Source organism: Mobula hypostoma, chromosome 2, assembly GCF_963921235.1.
Source record: "Mobula hypostoma chromosome 2, sMobHyp1.1, whole genome shotgun sequence".
In the NCBI taxonomy this organism is placed as follows: Eukaryota; Metazoa; Chordata; class Chondrichthyes; order Myliobatiformes; family Myliobatidae; genus Mobula; species Mobula hypostoma.
Window position 1 is genome coordinate 56798687 of NC_086098.1, and position 26408 is coordinate 56825094.

Below are 26408 nucleotides of genomic sequence, written 5' to 3' on the forward strand. Positions count from 1 at the left end.
GCCTTTCAGGATCTTCTCCATCAACTTGCCAACCACTGAAGTAAGGCTCACTGGTCTATAATATCCTGGGCTATCCCTACTCCCTTTCTTGAATAAAGGAACAACATGTGGAACCACTCCCATCCCCATTGATGATTCAAAGATCATCACCAGAGGCTCAGTAATCTCCTCCCTCGTCTCCCACAGTAGCCTGGGGTACATCTCATCTGGTCCCGGCGACTTATCCAACTTGATGCTTTCCAAAACGTCCAGCACATCCTCTTTCTTAATATCTACATGCTCAAGCTTTTCAGTCTGCTGCAAGTCATCACTACAATCACCAAGATCCTTTTCCATTGTGAATACTGAAGTGAAGTATTCATAAGTACCTCTGCTATTTCCTCTGGTTCCATAGACACTTTCCCACTGTCACACTTGATAGGTCCTATTCTTTCACGTCTGATCCTCTTGCTCTTCACATACTTGTAGAATGCCTTGGGGTTTTCCTTAATCCTGCCCGCCAAGGCCTTCTCATTGAAAGTGGGCATGCAGGTACAGCAGGCGGTGAAAAAGGCGAATGGTATGCTGGCATTTATAGCGAGAGGATTCGAGTACAGGAGCAGGGAGGTACTACTGCAGTTGTACAAGGCCTTGGTGAGACCACACCTGGAGTATTGTGTGCAGTTTTGGTCCCCTAATCTGAGGAAAGACATCCTTGCCATAGAGGGAGTACAAAGAAGGTTCACCAGATTGATTCCTGGGATGGCAGGACTTTCATATGAAGAAAGACTGGATGAACTGGGCTTGTACTCGTTGGAATTTAGAAGATTGAGGGGGGATCTGATTGAAATGTATAAAATCCTAAAGGGATTGGATAGGCTAGATGCAGGAAGATTGTTCCCGATGTTGGGGAAGTCCAGAACAAGGGGTCACAGTTTGAGGATAAAGGGGAAGCCTTTTAGGACCGAGATTAGGAAAAACTTCTTCACACAGAGAGTGGTGAATCTGTGGAATTCTCTGCCACAGGAAACTGTTGAGGCCAGTTCATTGGCTATATTTAAGAGGGAGTTAGATATGGCCCTTGTGGCTACGGGGATCAGGGGGTATGGAGGGAAGGCTGGGGTGGGGTTCTGAGTTGGATGATCAGCCATGATCATAATAAATGGCGGTGCAGGCTCGAAAGGCCAAATGGCCTACTCCTGCACCTATTTTCTATGTTTCTATGTTTCTCATGACCCCTTCTGGCTCTCCTAATTTCCTTTTTAAGGTCCTTTCTATTAGCCTTATAACCTTCTAGATCTCTAACATTACCTTGCTCTCTGAACCTTTTGTAAACTTTTCTTTTCTTCTTGACTAGATTTTCAACAGCCTTTGTACACCACGGTTCCTGTACCCTACCATAACTTCCCTGTCTTATTGGAACGTACCTATGCAGAACTCCATACAAATATCCCCTGAACATTTGCCACATTTCTTCCGTATTTTTCCCTGAGAACATCTGTTCCCAATTTAAGCTTCCAACTTCCTGCCTGATAGCCTCATATTTCCCCTTACTCCAATTAAACGCTTTTCTAACTTATCTGTTCCTATCTCTTTCAGTTACACATTATAAATATTGCGATTTTCATGGTGACAAATGTTTTCGTTGTATTCTGTGTACCTGTTTTGTTCTAATTTATTTCAAACAAAATATATTTTATTTTTATAGTTGTTGGTTGATGTTCTCAAGCCAGTATGTCCATAACTTAAAATTCAAGGCTACAGTGGTTTCACTTTAATTATTTGAATCTTAGTTGGTAGAAAATGTCATAGATATCCTTACAACACTCATAAAATCTACTGTTCTACTGTAACCCCTGTGAAATATGGTTTGGGGAGCAATAATTTTGCACAGTGTTATAAAATCAGGCAGTAAACTGGCATATTAATCTTTTATCTGATAGAATTATTGCAGTTCATTACAAAGGTAGTAGGTTGATAATTGTGTATATAATAGAAGTCGAAATACCACGTGGTCCATGAGAGTATTTTTCATTTTCCTTTTTAACAGATTCATCTTGCCTGGGAATCTGGACTTCGATGAACTTCCCTATGAGGATTTCATGTCACCAATTGAGGAAGTGCAGAGAAGAAAAGAACGGGAGGCTACAAAGAGGCAGGAGCTGCTCCAGCTTGTGGACTTTTCCATGTGAGTCCATGCATTGATTTTCAATTTCCAGCAAAGTATGGCAACATTGGAAATGGGATCGAATTATTTAAATTATTTTTGCTTTTCTCTTTATCTTCTCCTCTTCCCTCCTCATTGACATGTCATGGCAAAGCAGGATTTTTTTTTGTATCTATATCCTGTTACTGACAGTAGATAATCATAAATGCAGGTGTTGCTTGCTTAGAGTTTTATTAATTTAGTTTTGGACTTGTAAATGCTCCAAGCATGCATTTGAGTATATAGTCATGTGGTGCCAGCGTTCCTGAGTTCACTAAAGATAACACACTTACTGAATCTATTAATTGCAGGGAGAATATTTGGAGTTTGGAAGAACTGTAAGCTTAAGAAAGCTATGGACTTGGTCCCCAAAATCTCTCTGTATAGTCATAGTCATACTTTATTGATCCCGGGGGAAATTGGTTTTTGTTACAGTTGTTCCATAAAAAAATAGTAATAGAACCATAAATAGTTAAATAGTAATATGTAAATTATGCCAGTAAATTATGAAATAAGTCCAGGACCAGCCTATTGGCTCAGGATGTCTGACCCTCCAAGGGAGGAGTTGTAAAGTTTGATGGCCACAGGCAGGAGTGACTTCCTATGACGCTCTGTGTTGCATCTCTGAGTCTCTGGCTGAATGTACTCCTGTGCCCACCCAGTACATTATGTAGTGGATGGGAGACATTGACCAAGATGGCATGCAACTTAGACAGCATCCTCTTTTCAGACACCACCGTGAGAGAGTCCAGTTCCATCCCCACAACATCACTGGCCTTATGAATGAGTTTGTTGATTCTTTTGGTGTCTGCCACCCTCAGCCTGCTGCCCCAGCACACAACAGCAAACATGATGGCACTGGCCACCACAGACTTGTAGAACATCCTCAGCATCGTCCGGCAGATGTTAAAGGACCTCAGTCCTCAGGAAATAGATACGGCTCTGACCCTTCTTGTAGATAGCCTCAGTGTTCTTTGACCAATCCAGTTTATTGTCAATTCGTATCCCCAGGTATTTGTAATCCTCCACCATGTCCACACTGACCCCCTGGATGGAAACAGGGGTCACCGGTACCTTAGTTCTCCTCAGGTCTACCACCAGCTCCTTAGTCTTTTTCACATTAAGCTGCAGATAATTTTGCTCACACCATGTGACAAAGTTTCCTACCGTAGCCCTGTACTCAGCCTCATCTCCCTTGCTGATGCATCCAACTATGACAGAGTCATCCGAAAACTTCTGAAGATGACAAGACTCTGTGCAGTAGTTAAAGTCCGAGGTGTAAATGGTGAAGAGAAAGGGAGACAAGACAGTCCCCTGTGGAGCCCCAGTGCTGCTGATCACTCTGTCGGACACACAGTGTTGCAAGCACACGTATTGTGGTCTGCCAGTCAGGTAATCGAGAATCCATGACACCAGGAAAGCATCCACCTGCATTGCTGTCAGCTTCTCCCCCAGCAGAGCAGGGCTGATGGTGTTGAACGCACTGGAGAAGTCAAAAAACATGACCCTCACAGTGCTCGCTGGCTTGTCCAGGTGGGCGTAGACATGGTTCAGCAGGAAGACGATGGCATCTTCAATTCCTAGTCGGGGCTGGTAGGCGAACTGGAGGGGATCTAAGTGTGGCCTGACCATAGGCTGGAGCAGCTCCAGAACATGTATGTCCAGGGTCTTCATGATGTGGGAGGTCAATGCCACCGGTTTGTAGTCATTGAGGCCGCTGGGGCGCGGCGTCTTCGGCATAGGGATGAGGCAGGACGTCTTCCACAATACAGGAACCCTCCGGAGCCTCAGGCTCAGGTTGAATACATGGCGAAGTACTCCAAATAGCTGAGGGGCACAGGCTCTGAGCACCCTGGTACTGACACCATCCGGGCCTGCAGCCTTGCTTGTATTTCAACACTGTTAAAGGTCTTGCGGTTAACAGTAGATTGTCCTTTTATATTACTTGTATATTTGTATAGGCAACGCTTTAAATGGAAAAGTTTACTTATATTTATTGTTTGAATATTTGAATGAAACACCAGCCTGTTAATACTTAATGAAATTCTGCTCTTGGGTCCTTGTGTGAAGCATCAACAGTGCTAAAATTATGGTTATTATTTCCTTCACCTGTAATTTTATTGTTTTTCAGCATATGATCATTCATTAAACTATTGCATTTTTGCACTGTATCATTCAGCTAAACAAAATACGGTTCAAACTACTTGGTTTTGTTACTGATAGTATTTTTCTGTTATCCAGGAATGTGTACAATTCTGTATTTGTGGCAATACATTGTATTGGAAGCATCAAAGAAAATACTGGAATATATAAGAAAATGAGATGCACAGTAATAGATAATATATTGATCCTAAAGGAAATTACAGTGTCACGGTAGCATTACAAGTGCACAGATATACATATTAGAAGAGAAATAGAAAGAATAAAAAATAAGAGCCTAGCGCTGTCGTGCAGGAGGGAAGGAGGGAGAAGAGGAATGCGGTAGTCGTAGGGGATTCCATAGTCAGGGGAACGGACAGGAGATTCTGTGAGCCTGATAGAGATACCCCGCATGGTGTGTTGCCTCCCAGGTGCCAGGGTACGGGATGTCTCGGATCGGGTCCTGAATATTCTGAAGGGGGAGGGTGACCAGCCAGTTGTCTTGGTACATGTTGGTACCAACGACATCGATAGGACAAAGGGGGAGGTCCTGAAGAGAGATTTCCAGGAGTTAGGAAGGAAGCTGAGAAGCAGGACCTCCAGAGTAGTAATCTCGGGATTGCTACCTGTGCCACGTGCTAGCGAGGGCAAGAATAGTAGAATCAGGCTGAGAGACTGGTGTAGGGGGCAGGGCTTCAGATTCTTGGATAATTGGGATCTCTTCTGGGGGAAGTATGACCTGTTCAAAAAGGACAGGTTACACCTGAACCCGAAGGGGACCAATATCCTGGCGGGAAAGTTTAACAGAGCTGTTAGGGAGGGTTTAAACTAATTTGGCAGGGGGATGGGAACTGGAATGACAGAGCGGAGGAAGGGGAAAACAGAAATAAATCTAAGATAGTGAGCAGTAAAGATGTCAGGAAAGACAGGCAGGTGATGGGGCAAATTTGTAGCCATTGGAATGAGTTGCAGTGCAATAAAGTTGCAGTGAATCAAAGCGAAAAGTATCAAATACTGGTCTTAAGGTGTCATACTTAAATGCCCGCAGCATAAGGAATAAGGTGGATGATCTTGTCGTACAGCTACAGATTGGCAGGTATGATATTGTGGCCATGACTGAGACCTGGCTAAAGGATGCATGTCTTTGGGAGCTGAATGTCCAAGGATACACGATGTATCGGAAGGGTAGGATGGTAGGCAGAGGGGGAGGCTTTATTGGTAAGAAATGATATTAAATCATTAGAAAGAGGTGATATAGGATCGGAAGGTGCAGCATCTTTATGGGTTGAGCTAAGAAATAGCAGGGATAAAAGGACCCTGATGGTAGTTATTTATAGGCCTCCAAACAGCTGCAGGGATGTGGACTACAAATTACAACTGGAAATAGAAAAGGCTTGTCAGAAGGGCAGTGTTATGATAATTGTGGGGAATTTTAACACGCGAGTGGATTGGGAAAATCAGGTTGGCACTGGATCTCAAAAGAGAGAATTTGTAGAATGTCTGCGAGATGGCTTTTTAGAACAGGTTGTTGAGCCCACTAGGAGATCGGCTGTACTGAATTGGGTATTGTGTAATGAACTGGAGGTAATTAGAGAGATTGAGGTGAAGGAACCCTTAGGAGGCAGTGATCATAACATGATTGAGTTCACTGTGAAATTAGAAAAAGAGAAGCCAAAATCTGATGTGTCGGTATTTCAGTGGAGTAAAGGAAATTACAGTGGCATGAGAGAGGAACTGGCCAAAGTTGACTGGAAAGGAACAGTGGCGGGAAAGACAGCAGAGCAGCAGTGGCTGGAGTTTATGCGAGAAGTGAGGAAGGTGCAAGACAGGTATATTCCAAAAAAGATGAAATTTTCGAGTGCAACTGTGGTTGACGAGAAGTCAAAGCCAAAGTTAAAGCAAAGGAGGGGGCATACAAGGAAGCAAAAATTAGTGGGAAGACAGAGGATTGGGAAGTTTTTAAAACCTTACAAAAGGAAACCAAGAAGGTTATTAAGAGGGAAAAGATTAACTATGAAAGGAAGCTAGCAAATAATATCAAAGAGGATACTAAAAGCTTTTTCAAGTATATAAAGAGTAAAAGACAGGTGAGAGTAGATATAGGACTGATAGAAAATGATGCTGGAGAAATTGTAATGGGAGATAAGGAGATGACAGAGGAACTGAATGAGTATTTTGCATCAGTCTTCACTGAGGAAGACATCAGCAGTATACCGGACACTCAAGGGTGGCAGGGAAGAGAAGTGTGTGCAGTCACAATTACAACAGAGAAAGTACTCAGGAAGCTGAATAGTCTAAAGGTAGATAAATCTCCCGGACCAGATGGAATGCACCCTCTTGTTCTGAAGGAAGTAGCTGTGGAGATTGCGGAGGCATTAGCGATGATCTTTCAAAAGTCGATAGATTCTGGCATGGTTCCAGAGGACTGGAAGATCGCAAATGTCACTCCGCTATTTAAGAAGGGGGCAAGGAAGCAAAAAGGAGATTATAGACCTGTTAGCTTGACATCCGTGGTTGGGAAGTTGTTGGAGTCAATTGTCAAGGATGAGGTTACAGAGTACCTGGAGGCATATGACAAGATAGGCAGAACTCAGCATGGATTCCTTGAAGGAAAATTCTGCCTGACAAACCTATTACAATTTTTTGAGGAAATTACCAGTAGGCTAGACAAGGGAAATGCAGTGGATGTTGTATATTTGGATTTTCAGAAGGCCTTTGACAAGGTGCCACACATGAGGCTACTTAACAAGATAAGAGCCCATGGAATTACAGGAAAGTTACGTACGTGGATAGAACGTTGGCTGATTGGCAGGAAACAGAGTGGGAATAAAGGGATCTTATTCTGGTTGGCTGCCGGTTACCAGTGGTGTTCCACAGGGGTCCGTGTTGGGGCCGCTTCTTTTTACATTGTACATCAACGATTTGGATTATGGAATAGATGGCTTTGTGGCTAAGTTTGCTGACGATACGAAGATAGGTGGAGGGGCCGGTAGTGCTGAGGAAACGGAGAGTCTGCAGAGAGACTTGGATAGATTGGAAGAATGAGCAGAGAAGTGGCAAATGAAGTACAATGTTGGAAAGTGTATGGTTATGCACTTTGGAAAAAAAATAAATGGGCGGACTATTATTTAAATGGGGAAAGAATTCAAAGTTCTGAGATGCAACGGGAACTGGGAGTCCTCGTACAGGATACCCTTAAAGTAAACTTCCAGGTTGAGTCAGTAGTGAAGAAGGCGAATGCAATGTTGGCATTCATTTCTAGAGGAATAGAGTATAGGAGCAGGGATGTGATGTTGAGGCTCTATAAGGCGTTGGTGAGACCTCACTTGGAGTACTGTGGGCAGTTTTGGTCTCCTTATTTAAGAAAGAATGTGCTGACGTTGGAGAGGGTACAGAGTAGATTCACTAGAATGATTCCGGGAATGAGAGGGTTAACATATGAGGAACATTTGTCCGCTCTTGGACTGTATTCCTTGGAGTTTAGAAGAATGAGGGGAGACCTCACAGAAACATTTCGGATGTTGAAAGGCATGGACAGAGTGGATGTGGCAAAGTTGTTTCCCATGATGGGGGAGTCTAGTACGAGAGGGCATGACTTAAGGATTGAAGGGCGCCCATTCAGAACAGAAATGCGAAGAATTTTTTTTAGCCAGAGGGTGGTGAATCTATGGAATTTGTTGCCACGGGCAGCAGTGGAGGCCAGGTCATTGGGTGTATTTAAGGCAGAGATTGATAGGTATCTGAGTAGCCAGGGCATCAAAGGTTATGGTGAGAAGGCGGGGGAGTGGGACTAAATGGGAGAATGGATCAGCTCATGATAAAATGGTGGAGCAGACTTGATGGGCTGAATGGCTGACTTCTGCTCCTTTGTCTTATGGTCTTATGGTCTCATGGCCTCAAGCAGTCTAACAGGAGGAAGTCATCACTTCCCCAGTTGTAGACTCATTATAGAATCTAATGCTGAAGGTAAGAATAACCTCATATAGCACTCTTTGGACCAGTGCAGTTGTCTTCATCTATTACTAAAAATGCTCCTCTATTCACCCAAGGTGGTATGCAGGGATGAGAAACATGGTCCAGAATTCCCAGGATTTTCCATAAGGTCCTTTGTTCTACCACAGCCTCCAGTGTGTCCAGTTTGACTCCTATAACAAGGCCAGTCTTTCTAATCAGTTTGAGCTGTTGGCATCACCCGTGTTGATGCCATTGCCCCAGCATACCACCGCATAGAAGATTGTACTGGAAAAAACAGACTGGTAGAACATGTGAAGGAAAGGCCTACATCAAAGGATCTCAGTCTCATCAGGGTGTAGAGGCAACTCTGGCCCTTCTTGTCCACAGCTTCTGTGTTGCTCCACTCCAGTCTGTCATCCAGGTGCACCACCAGGCATTTGTAGGCCTTCACCACCTCCACGTCGCCACCATCAGTAGTAACGGAGCAGTGTAGGCTTAATCTTCCTAAAGTCCATCGCCAGCTTTTTTGTCTTACTGATGTTAAGCTTCAGATTCAGCTTACACCATTTGACAATTGTAACAGTAGCTTTCTTTTCCCAGGTTGACACTTGAACAGAAAGAACTTTGTCGTTGTAGATTGAAGCTATTAACCTACTTAAATCGTCTAGCAACTTATGAGGTATGAAAATATTTCATTAAAGTTTATCCTATAAATCTAGTTATTTCAGGACTTAGAGTCATGGTTTTCATATAATGTGAAATAAAAATGGAAGATGCTCAACATTCAACTGGTGAGGCATCATCTACGCAAAGAGGAAGATAGTTAAAGTTTCAGGTCGAAGACTCTTCATCAGCTTGTTGTGGATCATTATCTGATGAAGGAATGTCCTTTATTTCAGACTTACAGCATGAACAGTTAGTTTGATTTTTGCTTGTTTAGTAGACCTGCCAAAGGGAATTGTGATATTGCATATTTTTTGAGTTTAATTGCTGCTGTCATTGTGAGGCATTGACTTTGTTATTTGGGAAATGATAGTGGTTCACAGTAATAATCAGAAGTTAAATATACACAGACTCAATACTGTATGGCTTTGTTCTAATACTTGGGTGAAGTGATTTGTAATTTTTGTTCACAGGAAATCCTTGGAGGGCTTCATGCTGCAGAGCAAAGATATGACTCAGAATTCTTCAAAAAATTTAGGAGTCAGAACATTGTATTATCAGCAAGAACATATGCAAGGGTATGGTAAATTTTCTGAAAACACAAATGTTAGTCGTATTAAGATTTCTTCTCTTCAAGGTAATTAATTTGGTTTGCTAATCTGTCTTTTAAAAGCAAAATCAGCAGCCAAAACAGTACAATTAATGCAAATGGATTTTTGGGTCTCAAGACCTAGTTATTTTCATACCAAACTCCATAAGCAATGTAATAGTTTTGTTGCTGAATTAAGCGGAGGTATAGTGCAATAATCTAGAGAATAAACAGTGTCTCCACAGCAGTTTGAGAATTCAAATTGGTTTTTAAAAACTCACGTTGGTAAGAGTGGCCAACTTGCTACCAGATTATCATAAAAACTAAGCTGGTTCATTAATAACCTTTTGGAGAAGCCAATGTTTTCTAGCTTGGACTGGCTTATCTCCTGTCCTACTTTAAAATGATTGAATCTTAATTAGTATATGAAGTGGCCTGACAATGCACTTAGTTATATTAAACATTTTAATGAATAAGAATAAAATCAGACAGACTACCATGTTTTGATCCACGCAGCAAATTAACTCCCAACAAAGACATATTTGAGCTTGAAAAAGTCATGATTTCAGGGTAAGCATGGCTGAATAAAACTTATGCTGCTGACTAAACCATAGAAACTACAGCACAGAAACAGGCCTTTTGGCCCTTCTTGGCTGTGCCGAACCATTTTCTGCCTAGTCCCACTGACCTGCACACGGACCATATCCCTCCATACACCTCCCATCCATGTATCTGTCCAATTTATTCTTAAATGTTAAAAAAGAACCCGCATTTACCACCTCGTCTGGCAGCTCATTCCATACTCCCACCAATCTCTGTGTGAAGAAGCCCCCCCCAATGTTCCCTTTAAACTTTTCCCCCGTCACCCTATACCCATGTCCTCTGGTTTTTTTCTCCCCTTGCCTCAGTGGAAAAAGCCTGCTTGCATTCACTTTATCTATACCCATCATAATTTTATATACCTCTATCAAATCTCCCCTCATTCTTCTACGCTCCAGGGAATAAAGTCCCAACCTATTCAACCTTTCTCTGTAACTGAGTTTCTCAAGTCCCGGCAACATCCTTGTAAACCTTCTCTGCACTCTTTCAACCTTATTTATATCCTTCCTGTAATTTGGTGACCAAAACTGAACACAATACTCCAGATTCGGCCTCACCAATGCCTTATACAACCTCATCATAACATTCCAGCTCTTATACTCAATACTTTGATTAATAAAGGCCAATGTACCAAAAGCTCTCTTTACGACCCTATCTACCTGTGACGCCACTTTTAGGGAATTTTGTATCTGTATTCCCAGATCCCTCTGTTCCACTGCACTCCTTAGTGCCTTACCATTAACCCTGTATGTTCTACGTTGGTTTGTCCTTCCAACGTGCAATACCTCACACTTGTCAGTATTAAACTCCATCTGCCATTTTTTAGCCCATTTTTCCAGCTGGTCCAAGTCTCTCTGCAGGCTCTGAAAACCTTCCTCACTGTCTACTGCACCTCCAATCTTTGTGTCATCAGCAAACTTGCTGATCCAATTTACCACATTATCATCTAGATCATTGACATAGATGACAAATAACAATGGACCCAGCACTGATCCCTGTGGCACACCACTAGTCACAGGCCTCCACTCAGAGAAGCAAATCTCTACCACCACTCTCTGGCTTCTTCCATCGAGCCAATGTCTAATCCAATTTACCACCTCTCCATGTATACCCAGCGACTGAATTTTCCTAACTAACCTCCCATGCGGGACCTTGTCAAAGGCCTTACTGAAGTCCATGTCGACAATATCCACTGCCTTCCCTTCATCCACTTTCCTGGTAACCTCCTCGAAAAACTCCGATAGATTGGTCAAACATGACCTACCATGCACAAAGCCATGTTGACTCTCCCTAATAAGTCCCAGTCTATCCAAATGCTTGTAGATTCTGTCTCTTAGTACTCCCTCCAATAACTTACCTACTACCGACGTTAAACTTACTGGCCTATAATTTCCCGGATTACTTTTCGATCCTTTTTTAAACAACGGAACAACATGAGCCACTCTCCAATCCTCCGGCACCTCACCTGTAGACAGCGACATTTTAAATATTTCTGCCAGGGCCCCTGCAATTTCAACACTAGTCTCCTTCAAGGTCCGAGGGAACACCCTGTCAGGTCCCGGGGATTTATCCACTTTAATTTTCCTCAAGACAGCAAGGACCTCCTCCTTTTCGATCTGTACAGTTTCCATGGTCTCACTACTTGTTTCCCTTAATTCCATAGACTTCATGCCAGTTTCCTTAGTAAACACAGACGCAAAAAACCTATTTAAGATCTCCCCCATTTCCTTTGGTTCCGCACATAGCTGACCACTCTGATCTTCAAGAGGATCAATTTTATCCCTTACAATCCTTTTGCTCTTAATATACCTGTAAAAGCTCTTTGGATTATCCTTCACTTTGACTGCCAAGGCACCCTCATGTCTTCTTTTAGCCCTCCTGATTTCTTTCTTAAGTATTTTCTTGCACTTCTTATACTCCTCAAGCACCTTATTCACTTCCTGCTTCCTATACACGTCATACAGCTCCCTCTTCTTCTTTATCAGAGTTGCAATATCCCTTGAGAACCAAGGTTCCTTATTCCTATTCACCTTGCCTTTAATCCTGACAGGAACATACAAATTCTGCACTCTCAAAATTTCTGCTTTGAAGGTTTCCCACCTACCGATCACATCCATGCCAGAGAACAACCTGTCCCAATCCACGCTTTTTGGATCCTTTCTCATTTCTTCAAATTTGGCCTTCTTCCAGTTAAGAACCTCAACCCTAGGACCAGATCTATCCTTGTCCATGATCAAGGTGAAACTAATGGTGTTATGATCACTGGAACCAAAATGCTCCACTACACAGACTTCTGTCACTTGTCAACTCGTTTCCTAACAGGAGATCCAATATTGCATCCATGTGATTTCTCCCAGGTGGTGAATATTTTGTGCCACTTGGCAGAAGCACTGAGGAGTAAGGATACTGAATGTGTTCTAGGAGAGTGATCGTTCAGTACTTATTACCAGAAGTGTCTGAAACTGTAAGAGAGCTTTCACCAGCAGCCAGGATGTTGGAAGCTTGAGAAGATGGGATTTCACTCAGGTCCACTGCCCCAGCAGAAAAAGGCAGCAGCAGCGTATTGCGGCAGTGTAAGAAAGCTTTGACCAGCAACCAATCTGTGTTTGTGATTGATTAACAAAAGCAAATTAAAGGAAGGCAAGGGCAAGCACAGTGACCATCGTCAGAGTGGTGATATTGAGGCTTTAGCTCTTTGAGACTTCAGCGGCTTCAAAGAAAAGGTCTGGGTTAAGTTTTTTTCCCTTCCTTTCCCTTCCCCTTATAACTGCTCAGTTAGGAAGGTAGAGATGCCAGGCATGATTGTTGAATGTTCCTCTTGCGGGATGTGGGAAGGCAGGGAGATCTCCTGTATCCCTGATGACTGCAGCTGTGAGAGGCGCATCCAGCTGCAGCTTTTAACAATCCGCGTTGAGCTGGAACTGGTTGAACTCGATTTGGGAGACTGAAGGGGTAATGGATAAGGCATATAGAAAGGTAGTTACACCCAAGGTGTAGGAGACAGGAAATTGGGTGACAGAAAGGGAAAAGGAGTTAAGGAGCCAGTGCAGAGTACCCCAGTAGCTAGCCCCCCTCAACAATAGGTGTATTTTCAGTGGGAATTTCTTTAGCCAGAGAGTGGTGAGACTGTGGAATTCCTTGCCACAGGTGGCGGTGGAGGCTAAACCTTTATGTATATTTAAGGCAAATGTTGATAAATTCTTGATTGGTCAAGGCATGAAGAGATATGGGGAGAAAGCAAGATATTAGAGGTGCGAGGAAAATTAGATTAGCCATGATAGTATGGTAGAGCAGACTTGATGGTCCAAATGGCCTAATTCTGCTGCCATATCTTACGGTCTTAAAATGAATTGCAGAAGAACATGACCTCAACACTTACTGGGATAACAGTTGGGGCAGTTGGAGCCTGCAGATAATTAATGATAAAGTCTTAGTAGGATATGTATGTTTCAACAATGAATGAAATGAGGCAGCAGCAATGATAATGGTTGTGGGAGGTAGAGTTGTAAGAGAAGTCAGCTGAAACAGTCTCAACCTTCATCTGTTCTTTTTCAAACAATTACTGTTTTCCTCAGCTTAAACCTTTTATTCAAGAGAGGCAGATTTTCACCATGTGAAGTCTGATCTGGCTTTAACACAAAGATAGGATTGGGCCCCTCCAAAGTTGCTCATTTTTGGAACACTCTTCTGTTTCGAAGACTTAAACTCTTCTATTGTGTCCATACTCATCTCCAACTGGTGCAATAAGCTACTGGACTTGTCACTAAGATTTAAACCACATGGTAAACTGTGACTATACTTTCTTCTTTAATTTAGCAAGTGAAACTACTAAACTCGAATTTCAAACTTTCATCTCGCTCCAATTTCTTTCTTCTCCCCCATTCCTTTTCTGAGCTCAGCTTTTGTTATTTCAGTTGACACTTTCTGTTCCGTCAGCTGTCTTTTTTAACTGCACATTTGCTGACATTATATATAAAAAATATAGTTTATCTCCTGGGTACTCTTTCCATCTCCTTCAAATTTGCTTTCAACATACCTGTCTTTAAGTTTTTATTTAAAAATAAAGACTTTCAGACTCTTTCAAACAATCATCCCATAACTTTCCTTCCTTTACTTGAATTCAACTTTAGAGCATCCCTATTTGCTAGAATTCATCTTTTGAATCCTGACAGTTATGTTTTGGTGATGGTTTTTAACTGACTAGTACCAAGATGTAAATAAAGGGATAATTAATCAAAAGAATCTAATATATTTTGTTCTAGCAATAATAACACTGAACACGTTTTCATAGAATTGTACTTCCAAAGACCATTTACTGTCTTTCAGAAGACTGTATTTCTTCAAGTTGAGTAAAACTATAATTAAAAATACTTTAAAAAAACACTTGGCTAGTGAAGGTTATCTATGAAAAAAGAAAAGCTTTTAAGTTTTTGATTGATCTTTAATCACAAAGGTAGAATTCCCCCCCTTTGTTTTGTAGACTATTGCAGGCAAATATAATAATGCCCACAAATTTCATTTGGGAAAACATTTCTAGGAATATTGTCCTTTTGAGAACAATGATGAGGGAGAAAATGCTGTCAAAGCTGACAGCAAGTAGATCACATCTTGAATATATTCTGCTAGTGTTGATTGTGAAAGTAGCTGGCTTGGTAACAGTAGACATTAAATGTTGGGGTAAAGAAAATGAAAAAAGTAAAGCCCATTGTCTCTTAACTGTTAACTGTCTCAAAGGTTTTGACAAGAATGAACTTGGTCAATCTGAGTCGAAGTGTTTGGTGGTGTTTGAATAATATTACCAACTGTGCTTTTTTCTTTCAAATAGGAGAGCAATGTCCGTGCTTTGGAGATTCTTTTCACCTACCATGGTTCCGATCTATTGCCTCATCGGCTGGCTATTCTTTCAAACTTTCCTGAGACAACAACTCCTCATGAGTATTCTTTTCTTCTACCAGAAGCAAGGTAGGAGTATTCAAAAGCATCTGAAACAACTTTATTCCTTTGTACTGAAGATTTCATATTAAAGTAATCTCATGTTTTTTTACGTGTTTGTTTTTGAAGTTTAATTTTGAGTGGATCCTTAAAATAGACTTAGTTATAATATGAAATTACAGGTGATTTTAAATTTCCAAAGGTGAGCATTAAGTTTTCCAATTTCTTGCTCATTTTCTCTCAACACATTTCACTAACCTGATCCTCTGTCCTATCTGGTTCCATTTGCACATCATCCTTCATTCCTCCTTAGCTCACCTTCCTTTTGAACTGGCTTTTTTTTTTGCTCCACTTTGTTCTGACGCAATGTCTCAGCTTGACACATTGACAGTTCATTTCTTCTGTCCAGACACAGGCAAATGCAGAGACACAGGTGCACACACAAATACAGTTATTTTCACTAAAGATTCCAAACTGACAGAAGTGATAAAGCATAGCTTGAATTAAACTGTGGTGGATTTTATTGCAATTATAGTGAATTTAAAGCTGTTTTAAAAATTAGACTGGAATATTAATCATGTGAATTAAAAAAACCTCAGTGCATAAATTGCTTGTATTACAGTACTTAATTGGTAGTTATTAATGTCATCTTTAGTGAATAAGCTACCCTGCATATGGATATTAGAAAAAAATGTGTCATTGGATAAAATGGTTTACAATTGACTGCTAAAATTGGAAGTGATTTATCAGAAAGCAAAAAAGTACAGAAGCTGAAAATGTAGTATAACACATATAATTCAGGTCATACTCTACAGGCTAAGAAATGTATGTTGAGAGAGAGAAATAGGTAATATTATTTCTGACCTTTCATCAGAAAGTTTATTTGGTGCAACAAGTGTAAGAATTTTGACACATTAATGATAGTTCAAGTGATTAGTTTGTATTTTATTTATCTGATTTAAAATTTGAGACTTTTGGGGGAGAAAAAGTAATTAGTTTTCTAAACAGTGGAGGGAGGTGATGAAATCTGAACAAGAATTGAAAGCAATTTTTGTTGCATTTCATGTTGGTTGATATTTTAAATTTACATGACATTTTATTTTTTAGTCACAAGCCCAGAGGGGAACAGATACTCTAATGTTATTTTCCAGCAGTGTATTCTCTTTTCTTAGTATTTTTATATTTTAAAATATAAAATTATATATTTTATATTTCTGTGTAGCCCTCCTGGCCAGCCTCAGGGTCGCTCGGCTCACTGTCGTCTAGGGAAACAGCCCTCGGCTCCGCCAAACTGGGTAATTAGTTTGTGTGGATGCTATGTGATGTACCCCACCCCGCCCAAATAACAGACAATACACCAGATACAATTAAATGATTTACAGTTTATAGATATTACTGGAACTATATAATTAATAGAGAATAAAATATAACAGGAAAATAAAAGGCGCCACACTTAAAGTTCAATCTCTTCGTGCACAGACAGTTGGAGCTCAGGACCCTTCTTCTTCAACCTGCAACCCCTCGGACCACCTTGACCGGCCGCCTGGGCCAACAACGGTGGTCGACCAGACACTCCACACGAGTCCATCTCAGTCTCCTCTCCTCGCCGAACGCCCCGCTTGGGGTCCGACCCCGTTAGCGGACTCACAGCACCTAGTCCATCCTCTGTCTCTCTCTCCCGCGTTGTCCCAAAATCCTGCACATACAATATCTTCAGACACACCAAAAGCATAACAACTATCGCAATTGCTTCATTCGTCCTCATATAGATAATCCAAAACTAACTGCTAGCGGGAAAGACTTTCTCAGCCGTTAACATAACAAAGAAGCCCTTTCAGTTATAACATAACAAAGAAGCCATTTTAATTAGACTATGCAGTGACAAAAAAAAAAGAAACCCCTTACACTATCCCCCCACCAAATAAAGTCATGTCCTCATGACTTCTAAATAACTCGCCGACCAGTCCTACAGACACAGAAACCCATCCAAATACACACAGTGACATTGCTCCCCAAACAGTGGACCTTCCGCCCGTCCACGGGCGCTACATAGGCCAACCTATGTGAGAGTTTCCTAATCCTCCGAGACCTCCGTACCCCCTCACCTAAACCCTAAAGGCTCAGACACTACTAGGGATACCTTGGGTCTGCTTGCCAACTCCACTCAGGCCACCATTACAACTCGGAGCCCCCTGTCCCGTGTCCGGGGCCCCGCTTCTTTTCCTTCCTGGTCCTGCTGTAACTCAGACTGCCCACAGCTAGCCCTCCCCACTACACCTGACTCAGTGGGAGAAGGGCCAAAGGTCTCTTCCTCAATCATGGGGAAGTTAGCGAAAGGCAGCACGTACCACATGTCCAGCACATCATCCTTTGAATCGGTAGACTTCCTCATCCCCTCGATCGGTAACTGCTGTTTGAGTGTCTCCAAACTGAAACATTTAGCCGGGGCTACCCCTTCAGCCTCCTGCAGTCGAGACGTCAGCTTCTTCGGGGACTCCTTCGACTCTCGCCACAGCCTCAGCAGTTCTGACTCAGGGTTCTGGGCCATCTCAGTCTGGGACGCAGTTACCCCACCAGCTTCTTCCACCCTGACCTGGAAAGCAGCAGTTACAGGATGTTCAGCCTTCAGTTTTTTATTCCTGATGACGTCTTCCAGGTCAACTTTCAGTTTTTCCACTTCATTTAAACTGTCAATAGTCATCTTCAGGTTCCTTTCAAGCGTCCGCCTCCCTTTTCCGAGATCTGTCCTCCGTTTCGTCACCTCCTCGGGAGTGTAGTCAAACTCCCCTCCCTGGGCTCTCGGTTTTCTGTTGGCCTTAATCAGAACACTTCCTTGATCTTCCCCAACTTGTAAGTCTTCCAGTCTTTTCTGAATCGACGTCTTGAGTTTCTGCAGATCCCTTCGAAGGTAGGTCATTGTTTCTTCTCGCTGGATTAATTCCTCAGTACATGACCGCAGTGTCGGCTCAGAGTTCTGTTGCTCCTTCTCCACGTTGACGAGCGTGAATTCCAAGTCTGCAATGGTCGTTCCACAAGTGCGGCACTCAGCCTCCGACCAGCATTTCTGAGCACTCAGTTCTGCGGTGCAAATCCCCTCTCTCCCCTGTGTCTCATTCAGATTGACAATCTGGGTTTCCATCCCCAGGTCCACCACCGTCTTTTCCAACACCAGGAAGTTCAACTGGTATGTCAGGTCATTTTTCTCACATTGCACCAAACTCCTCCAGCCAAAAACTCCTCCACGTGTGACACTTCGCTTCTGTCGCCCGGGCTCAGCCACTCACTTCGCCTCATAGTCCCCCCAGGCGATTCCAAGCTCTAGGCGGTCATCCACATATGCCAAAACTTCACACACCTTCACTTCCCCCATGGTCTTCCTCATGCCCCGCGGGAAGAATGCAGGAGCTCCGGGTATGTCCTTGGGCATCTTTTCGGATCGAAATAATCCTAGGGAACTAATAACGGCCATCTTTGGCTCGACAGCCGCACTCCTCGGGATCTGGCAACATCCACTCCTCAGATCCAGCACTTTAAACCATGTCGCATAATCCACACACACACTGCTTACATCTTCCACGGCGCCAGGGTCTGGTTGCTGCGACCTCTCTCTCACTGAGGTGTCTTCAGCGGTCAACTCCCCTCCCTCATGGTAGTTCGGAGCGTCTACTAAGAGGGTCTCACCCTCAGCTACTCTCCCCAGGCTGTACCACCGCTGGGTCTCGTTTAAATTCGGTACCGGCTCAAGGCTGCTACACACGTCCGCAGGAGCAACTCGACACGCTGGGTGCCCAGACAATGCCCCCATGAACTCCAGGATCATTAACCAATCATCGTCTTCTGGATAACTACTGGCATTGGTACCCAAAATCTTCGGTGCCCTTGAGGTTATCCAGGGTAAATGCTTCAGACACCGGTTGTAAAACGAACTGTACAACAACTTGACCTGCGCCCTGGCTTTAGCATCGCTTCCCTCTATCCATAACGACATCCTGGGGCGTGGTCCCTCTAAGCCTTCAGGAATAGGGTCTTTTCCTTTCGGAAGTTCATTGGTACATTGCTGGGAACGTGCTTCCCCAGAGACCCCAAGCTGTTCCCCCACTGGGCCTCCACTAAGTTTCCCGACACCTCTCTGATCAGCTGAACAACTGAGGGAGGGGCTGATACCCTGAAATGATCCCCCTGGCACTGCAAGCAATTTAGCCGCCCTCCTAGCCAGAGAAGACACACTGAAAACTTTCCCCCCTCTTTCAAATAACTGACAGCTGTCACCTCTGTGTAAGTGAACCTGACAGCTCTCACACTGTCACCAGCCCGCCTACTTAAACTTTCAACCAATCCCTGTCACTCTCCCTCAACCAAGCACTGCCACTCATCTAACAACTGAGAGATCTGCTCTGCCCACGTCTCGCACGCCCCCGCCCCTCTTGGGGTGGACACTATCCCAAACGCCAGGTGGAGACTACCAGAGCTAGACATTTATTCGCAGACACTACCTCCGAATCAGGCCACTCTTTCCTCTCTCTCCCAACAGCATGGACAGCCCCGAGTTCCACCTCCAACTCGTCAATGCTAGTCTGAACGCGAGCAAAGACCTCACCCATCATGCATACGACAATAACCAGCAAATAACCCGCAGAAACACACATTAGTAATTTAAACAGGGCACCCACACAGCATACCAGTCGATCCAATCCCGGACAAAAGCCCACACAATGTAGCCCCCCTGGCCAGCCTCGGGGTCGCTCGGCTCGCTGTCGTCTAGGGAAACAGCCCTCGACCCCGTCAAACTGGGTAAAAAGTTTGTGTGGATGCTGTGTGATGTACCCCACCCCGCCCAAGTAACAGACAGTACACCAGATACGATTAAATGCTTTACAGTTTATAGATATTACTGGAACTATATAATTAATAGAGAATAAAATATAACAGGAAAATAAAAGGCGCCACACTTATCAAAGTTCAATCTCTTAGTGCACAAACAGTTGGAGCTCAGGACCCTTCTTCTTCACCCTGCATCCCCTCGGACCACCTTGACCAGCCGCCTGGGACCAACAACGGTGATCGACCAGATGCTCCACACGAGTCCGTCTCCGTCTTCTCTCCTCGCCGAACGCCCCGCTCGGGGTCCGACCCCGTTAGCGGACTCATAGCACCTCGTCCATCCTCTGTCTCTCTCTCCCACCTTCTGCCCCAAAACCTCGCGCATACGATATCTTCAGACACTCCAAAAGCATAACAACTATCGCAATTGGTTCATTCGTCCTCATGTCAATAGATAATCCAAAACAAACGGCTAGCGGGAAGGACTTTCTCAGCCCTTTCAATTATAACATAACAAAGAAGCCATTTTAATTAGACTATGCAGTGACAAAAAAAAAAGAAACCCCTTACATCTAAATATCTTGCCTGGTATTTATATTTTTAAAAGTTATCATAATGAAAGTTGTAGCCCCTGACCTTAAAAGTCAAGTAAACTTATTATCAAGGTATGTGTATGCCATCATATATAACCCTGAAATTCATTTTCTTGTGAGAATACTCAGTAAATCCATAGTAGAATAATATCAGCTTTTCAAATACAAAGAGAAGTAAAGAATAATAATAAATAAGCAATAAATATTGAGAACATGAGATGAGGAGTCCTAGAAAGTGAGTCCATAGACTGTGAGAATGATGGGTAAGTGAAGTTGAGTGAAGTTATCCCCTTTGGTTGAGGGGTAATAACTATTCCTGAACATGATGATGTGAATCCTGAGACTCCTGTATCACCTTCCTAATGGCAGCAGTGAAAAGAGAGCATGTCCTGGGTGATGCTTTCCTGCGACACCATTTCCTGCAGATGTGCTCAATGGTGCGTGGGCTTTACCTATGATGGGTTGAGACCTATCCATACATTTTTGTAGAATTTTCCGTTTAAGTGCATTGGTGTTTCCATGCCAATCTGTGGTGCAGCCAGTCAATTTACTCTCCAGCACACATCTATAGAAGGTTGTCAACTATGGAAGGTTGTCAACGTTTTAGATGTCATGCCGAATCTTCGCAACTCCTAAGGAAGTAGCGGTGTTGCCATTTTTTTCTTCATAATTGCACTAATTTTCTGGGCCCAGGCCAGGTCTCCAAAGTAATAACATGGAGGAATTTAGAATTACTGACTTAACAGAGGAAAGTCACAGTGATTGGATCTCTGGGAAGGTGGGAGAAGAGGGATGCTGTGCTTTATAAGGGATTTGTTAGGGGAATGGACTGGAGGTTCTGTGGGCAAGAAAGATTCCCAGATAGCATGTTGCCTCCCAGTGCAAGAGTTCTCAGCATTCTTAAGTGGGAGTGTGAGCAGCCAGAAGCTGTGATCATGTAGGTACCAATGTTGTGGGTAGGATGAGTGATGAGTTTTTGCATCGGGAGTTCAGAGAGTTAGATGTTAAGTTAAAGGATAGGACCTCTAGGGTTGTGATCTCAGGATTGCTATCCATGCCACGTGCTGGTGAGACAAGAACTAGGAAGATTATACAGTTTAATATATGGCTAAGGAGTTAGTGTTTGGATCAGTGGGCTCTCTTCTAGGGAAGGTGGACCTGTACAGAAGGGATGGTTTGCACCTGAACAGGAGGGAGACTAATATTCTATCGGGAAGATTTGTTCATGCTGCACGGTGGGGTTTAAATTAGAGTTGCAGGGGAATGGTACCCAGAGTACCAGAACAGTTCATGGAGAGGTTGTGGAGGGAGATAATGGTAAGACCTCAGACAAAATTAGGAATCAAAAGGTTGAGCATAGTGCGACTAGCGTCCTGAGCTTATATTTCAATACAAGAAGTATCATAGGAAAGGTGGATAATAGATGCTGAAGATGAGGTAGCTAGCTTACAAACAGAGATAATGGGTAGTGAGGAGAGGCTGTTGATAGGGCAGAATTGCAGTCAACAGGATGAGTTGCAACGTAAAAGGCAGAGAAAATGGAAAAGTGTGAATACAGGACAGAAGGTATTGTACCTGAATGCGCACAGTATATGGAATAAGGTAGATGAACTTGCACACAGTTGCAGATTGTCAGGTATGATGTTGTAGGTATCACTGAATCATGGCTGAAAGATTATAGCTGGGAGCGTAATGTCTACGGATTTACATTGTATCAAAAGGATAAACAAGAAGGCAGAGGGGTGGTGTTGTTCTGTTGGTAAAAAATGAAATCAAATCATTTGAAAGGGATAACGTAGAGTTGGAATTGTTGAATCATTGTGGATAGAGCTAAGGAACTGCAAGGTAAAAAGAACTTGATGGGAGTTTTATACAGAGCCTGCAAATCACAATGGGAGTTAAAAAATGCCTGCAAAAGGGCAATGTTGCAGTAGTCATGGGACTTCAGTATGCAGGTAGATTGGGAAAATCGTGTTGGTGCTGGATTACAGGAGGGAGAATTTCTAGAGTGCCTGTGAGATGGCTTTTTAGAGCAGCTCGTGGTTGAGTCCACCAGAGGATCAGCTATTCTTGATTGGGTGTTGTGCAATGAACCAGAATTGATTAGAGAGCTTAAGGTGAAAGAACCCTGAGGGGAGTGATCATAATATGATCAAAGGGTCCTGCTGAAGGATCTTGGACCAAAATGTTGACTGTACTTTTTCCCATAGATGCTGCATGGTCTGCTGAGTTCCTCCAGCATTTTGTGTGTGTTAGAATATAGAAACATAGAAAACCTACTGCACAGTACAGGCCCTTCGGCTCACACTGCTGTGCCAACCATGTACTTACTTTAGAAATTATGTAGAGTTACCCATAGCCCTCTATTTTTCTAAGCTCTACGTACTATCCAGGAGTTTCTTTAAAAGACCCCATCATATTTGCCTCCACCACCGGCAGTCCATTCCACGCACTCACCACTCTCTGTGTAAAAAAAACTTACCCCTGACATCTCCTCTGTACCTCCTTCCAAGCATCTAAAAACTGTGCTCTCTCATGTTAGCCATTTCAACCCTGGGAAAAAGCCTCTGACTATCTATACAATCAATGCCTCTCATCATCTTATACACCTCTATCAGGTCACCTCTCATCTTCCACCGCTCCAAGGAGAAAGGGCCTAGTTCACTCAACCTATTCTCAGAAGGCATGCTCCCCAATCCAGGCAACATCTTCCTAAATCTCCTCTGCACTCTTGCTATCGTTTCCACATCCTTCCTGTAGTGAGGTGACCAGAAAAGAGCACAGTACTCCAAGTAGGGTCTGACCAGGGTCCTATATAGCTGTAACATTACCTCTCGGCTCTTAAACTCAATCCCACGGTTGATGAAGGTCAATGCACTGTGTGCCTTCTTAACCACAGAGTGAACCTGTGCAGCAGCTTTGAGTGTCCTATGGACTCGGAACCCAAGATCCCTCTAATCCTCCACACCGCCAAGGGTCTTACCATTAATACTATATCCCGCCATCATATCTGACCTACCAAAATTAACCACCTCACACTTATTTGGATGCCACTTCTCATCCCAGTTTTGCATCCTATCAATGTCCCGCTGTAACATCTGACAGCCCTTCACACTATCCACAACACCCCCAACCTTTGTGTCATCAGCAAATGTACTAACCCATCCTCATCCAGGTGATTTATAAAAATCACAAAGAGTAGGGGTCCCAGAACATATCCCTGAGGCACACCACTGGTCACCGACCTCTATGCAGAATATGACCCGTCTACAACCATTCTCTGCCTTCTGTGAGCAAGCCATTTCTGGATCCAAAAATCAAGGTCCCCTTGGATCTCATGCTTCTTTCTCAATAAGCTTTGCATGAGGTACCTTATCAAATGCCTTGCTGAAATCCATATGCACTACATCTACTGCTCTACCCTCATCAATGTGTTTAATCACATCCTCAAACAATTCAATCAGGCTTGTAGTGCACGACCTGCCCTTGACAAAACCATGCTGACTGTTCCTAATTATATTATGCCTCTCCAAATGTTTATAAATCCTGCCCCTCAGGATCTTTTCCAGCAACTTACCAACCACTGAAGTAAGACTCGCTGGTCTATAATTTCCTAGGCTATCTCTACTACCTTTCTTGAATAAGGAAACAAGATCTGCAACCCTCCAATCCTCCAGAACCTCCCCCATCCCCATTGATGATGCAAAGATTATTGCCAGAGGCTCAGCAATCTCCTCCCTCGCCTCCCACAGTAGCCTGGGGTGCATCTCATCTGGATTGGTCCTATTCTCTCATGTCTTATCCTCTTGCTCTTCATATACCTGTAGAATGCCTTGGGGTTTTCTTCAATTCTGCTTGCCAAGGCCTTCTCATGGCCCCTTCTGTCTCTCCTAATTTCATTCCTAAGCTCCTTCCTGCTAGCCTTATAATCTTCTAGATCTCTATCATTACCTAGTTTTATGAACCTTTCATAAGCTTTCCTTTTCTTCTTGACTAGATTTTCAACAGTGTTTGTACACCACAGTTCCTGTACCTTACCATCCTTTCCCTGTCTCATTGGAATGTACCTATGTAAAACACCAAGCAACTATCCCCTGAATATTTGCCATATTTCTGCCATACATTTCCCTGAGAACATCTGTTCCCAATTTATGCTTCCAAGTTCCTGACTGATAGCTTCAAATTTCCCCTTACTCTAATTAAACGCTTTCCTAGCTTGTCTGTTCCTATCCATCTCCACTGCTATGGTAAAGGAGATAGAATTGTAATCACTATCTCCAAAATGCTCTCCCGCTGAGAGACCTGACACCTGACCAGGTTCATTTCCCAATACCAGATCAAGTACAGCGCCTCCTCTTGTAGGCTTATCTACATATTCTGTCAGGAAACCTTCCTGAACACACCTAACAAACACCAACCCATCCAAGCCCCTTGCTCTAGGGAGATGCCAATCAATATTTGGGAAATTAAAATCTCCCACCACTACAACTCTTATTATTACACCTTTACAGAATCTGTCTCCCTATCTGCTCCTTGATGTCCCTGTTACTATTGGGTAGTCTATAAAAAAACACCCAGTAGAGTTATTGGTCCTTTCCTATTCCTAACTTCCACCCACAGAGGCTCAGTAAACAATCCCATCATGACTTCCTCCTTTTCTACAGCCGTGACACTATCTCTGATCAGCAGTGCCACTCCCCCACCTCTTTTGCCTCCCTCCCTGTCCTTCTGAAACATCTAAAGCCTGGCACTCTTAGTAGCCATTCCTGCCCCTGAGCGATCCAAGTCTCTGTAATGACCACAACATCATAGCTCCAAGTACTGATCCACAGTCTAAGCTCATCTGCTTTGTTCATGATGCTTCTTGCATTAAAATAGACACATTTCAAACTATCGGTCTGAGCACATCCCTTCTCTATCACCTGCCTATCCTCTCTCTCGCACTGTCTTCAAGCTTTCTCTATTTGTAAGCCTACAGCCCCTTCCTCTTTCTCTTCCATTCAGTTCCCACCCCCCCCCCAGCAATTCTAAACTTTCCCCAATAGCCTTAGCAACCACCCCTGCCAGGATATTGGTCCCCCTTGGATTCAAGTGCAACCTGTCCTTTTTGTACAGGTCACATCTGCCCCAAAAGAGGTCCCAATGATCCAGAAATCTGAATCCCTGCCCTCTGCTCTAATCCCTCAGCCACGCATTTATCCTCCACTTCACTCTATTCCTATGTTTACTGTTGCGTGGCATAGGCAGTAATCCCGAGATTACTAGCTTTGAGTTATTTGGATTTCCAGCATCTGCAGATTTTCTTTTGTTCATAATTTCTTGAATTCCCTTTGCAATTTGAGAAAGGGAAGCTAAAGTCAGATGTATCAGTATTACACCGGAGTAAAGGGAATTACAGAGGCACGAGAGAGGAGTTGGCCAGAATTGATTGGAAAAGAACACTGGCAGGGATGACGGCAGAGCAGCAATGGCTGGAATTTCTGGGAGCAGTTCAGAAGGCACAGGATATATACATCCAAAAGAGGAAGAAGTATTTTAGAGTTAAGATGACATAACGTGGCTTACAAGAGAAGTCAAAGCCAACATAAAAGCCATAGAGGGGGCATATAACAAAGCAAAAATCTGTGGTAAGTTAAGAGGATTGGGAACCTCTTAACAAGCACCAGAAGGCATCTAAAAAAATCATTAAGAAGGTACAGATGAAATACGAAAGTAAGCCAGCTAATAATATTAGAGAGGATACCAACTCTTACTTCAGATACATAAAGTGTAAAAGAGAGGCGAGATTAGATAGCGGACTGCTGGAAAGGAGAGGTTGTAAGCGGGGACAACATAATGACGGATGAACTGAATAAGTATTTTGCATCAGTCTTCACTGTGGAAGGTACTAGCAGTGTGGTGGAAGTTCCAGGTGTCAGGGGCAGGGAGTGTG

At 43.2% G+C, this 26408-nt stretch overlaps 1 protein-coding gene across 3 annotated transcripts in view; it reads left to right on the forward strand.

The window, feature by feature from the left end:
• Positions 1-26408, forward strand: part of nbas (NBAS subunit of NRZ tethering complex) — a 322014-nt gene that overhangs the window by 56134 nt on the left and 239472 nt on the right. For all 3 annotated transcript variants that reach the window (XM_063037332.1, XM_063037350.1, XM_063037341.1), the window contains exons 18-21: positions 2030-2167; positions 8879-8957; positions 9415-9519; positions 14956-15092. In XM_063037332.1, the coding sequence (XP_062893402.1) occupies positions 2030-2167; positions 8879-8957; positions 9415-9519; positions 14956-15092 (459 nt within the window). The remainder of the gene's footprint in view (positions 1-2029; positions 2168-8878; positions 8958-9414; positions 9520-14955; positions 15093-26408) is intronic.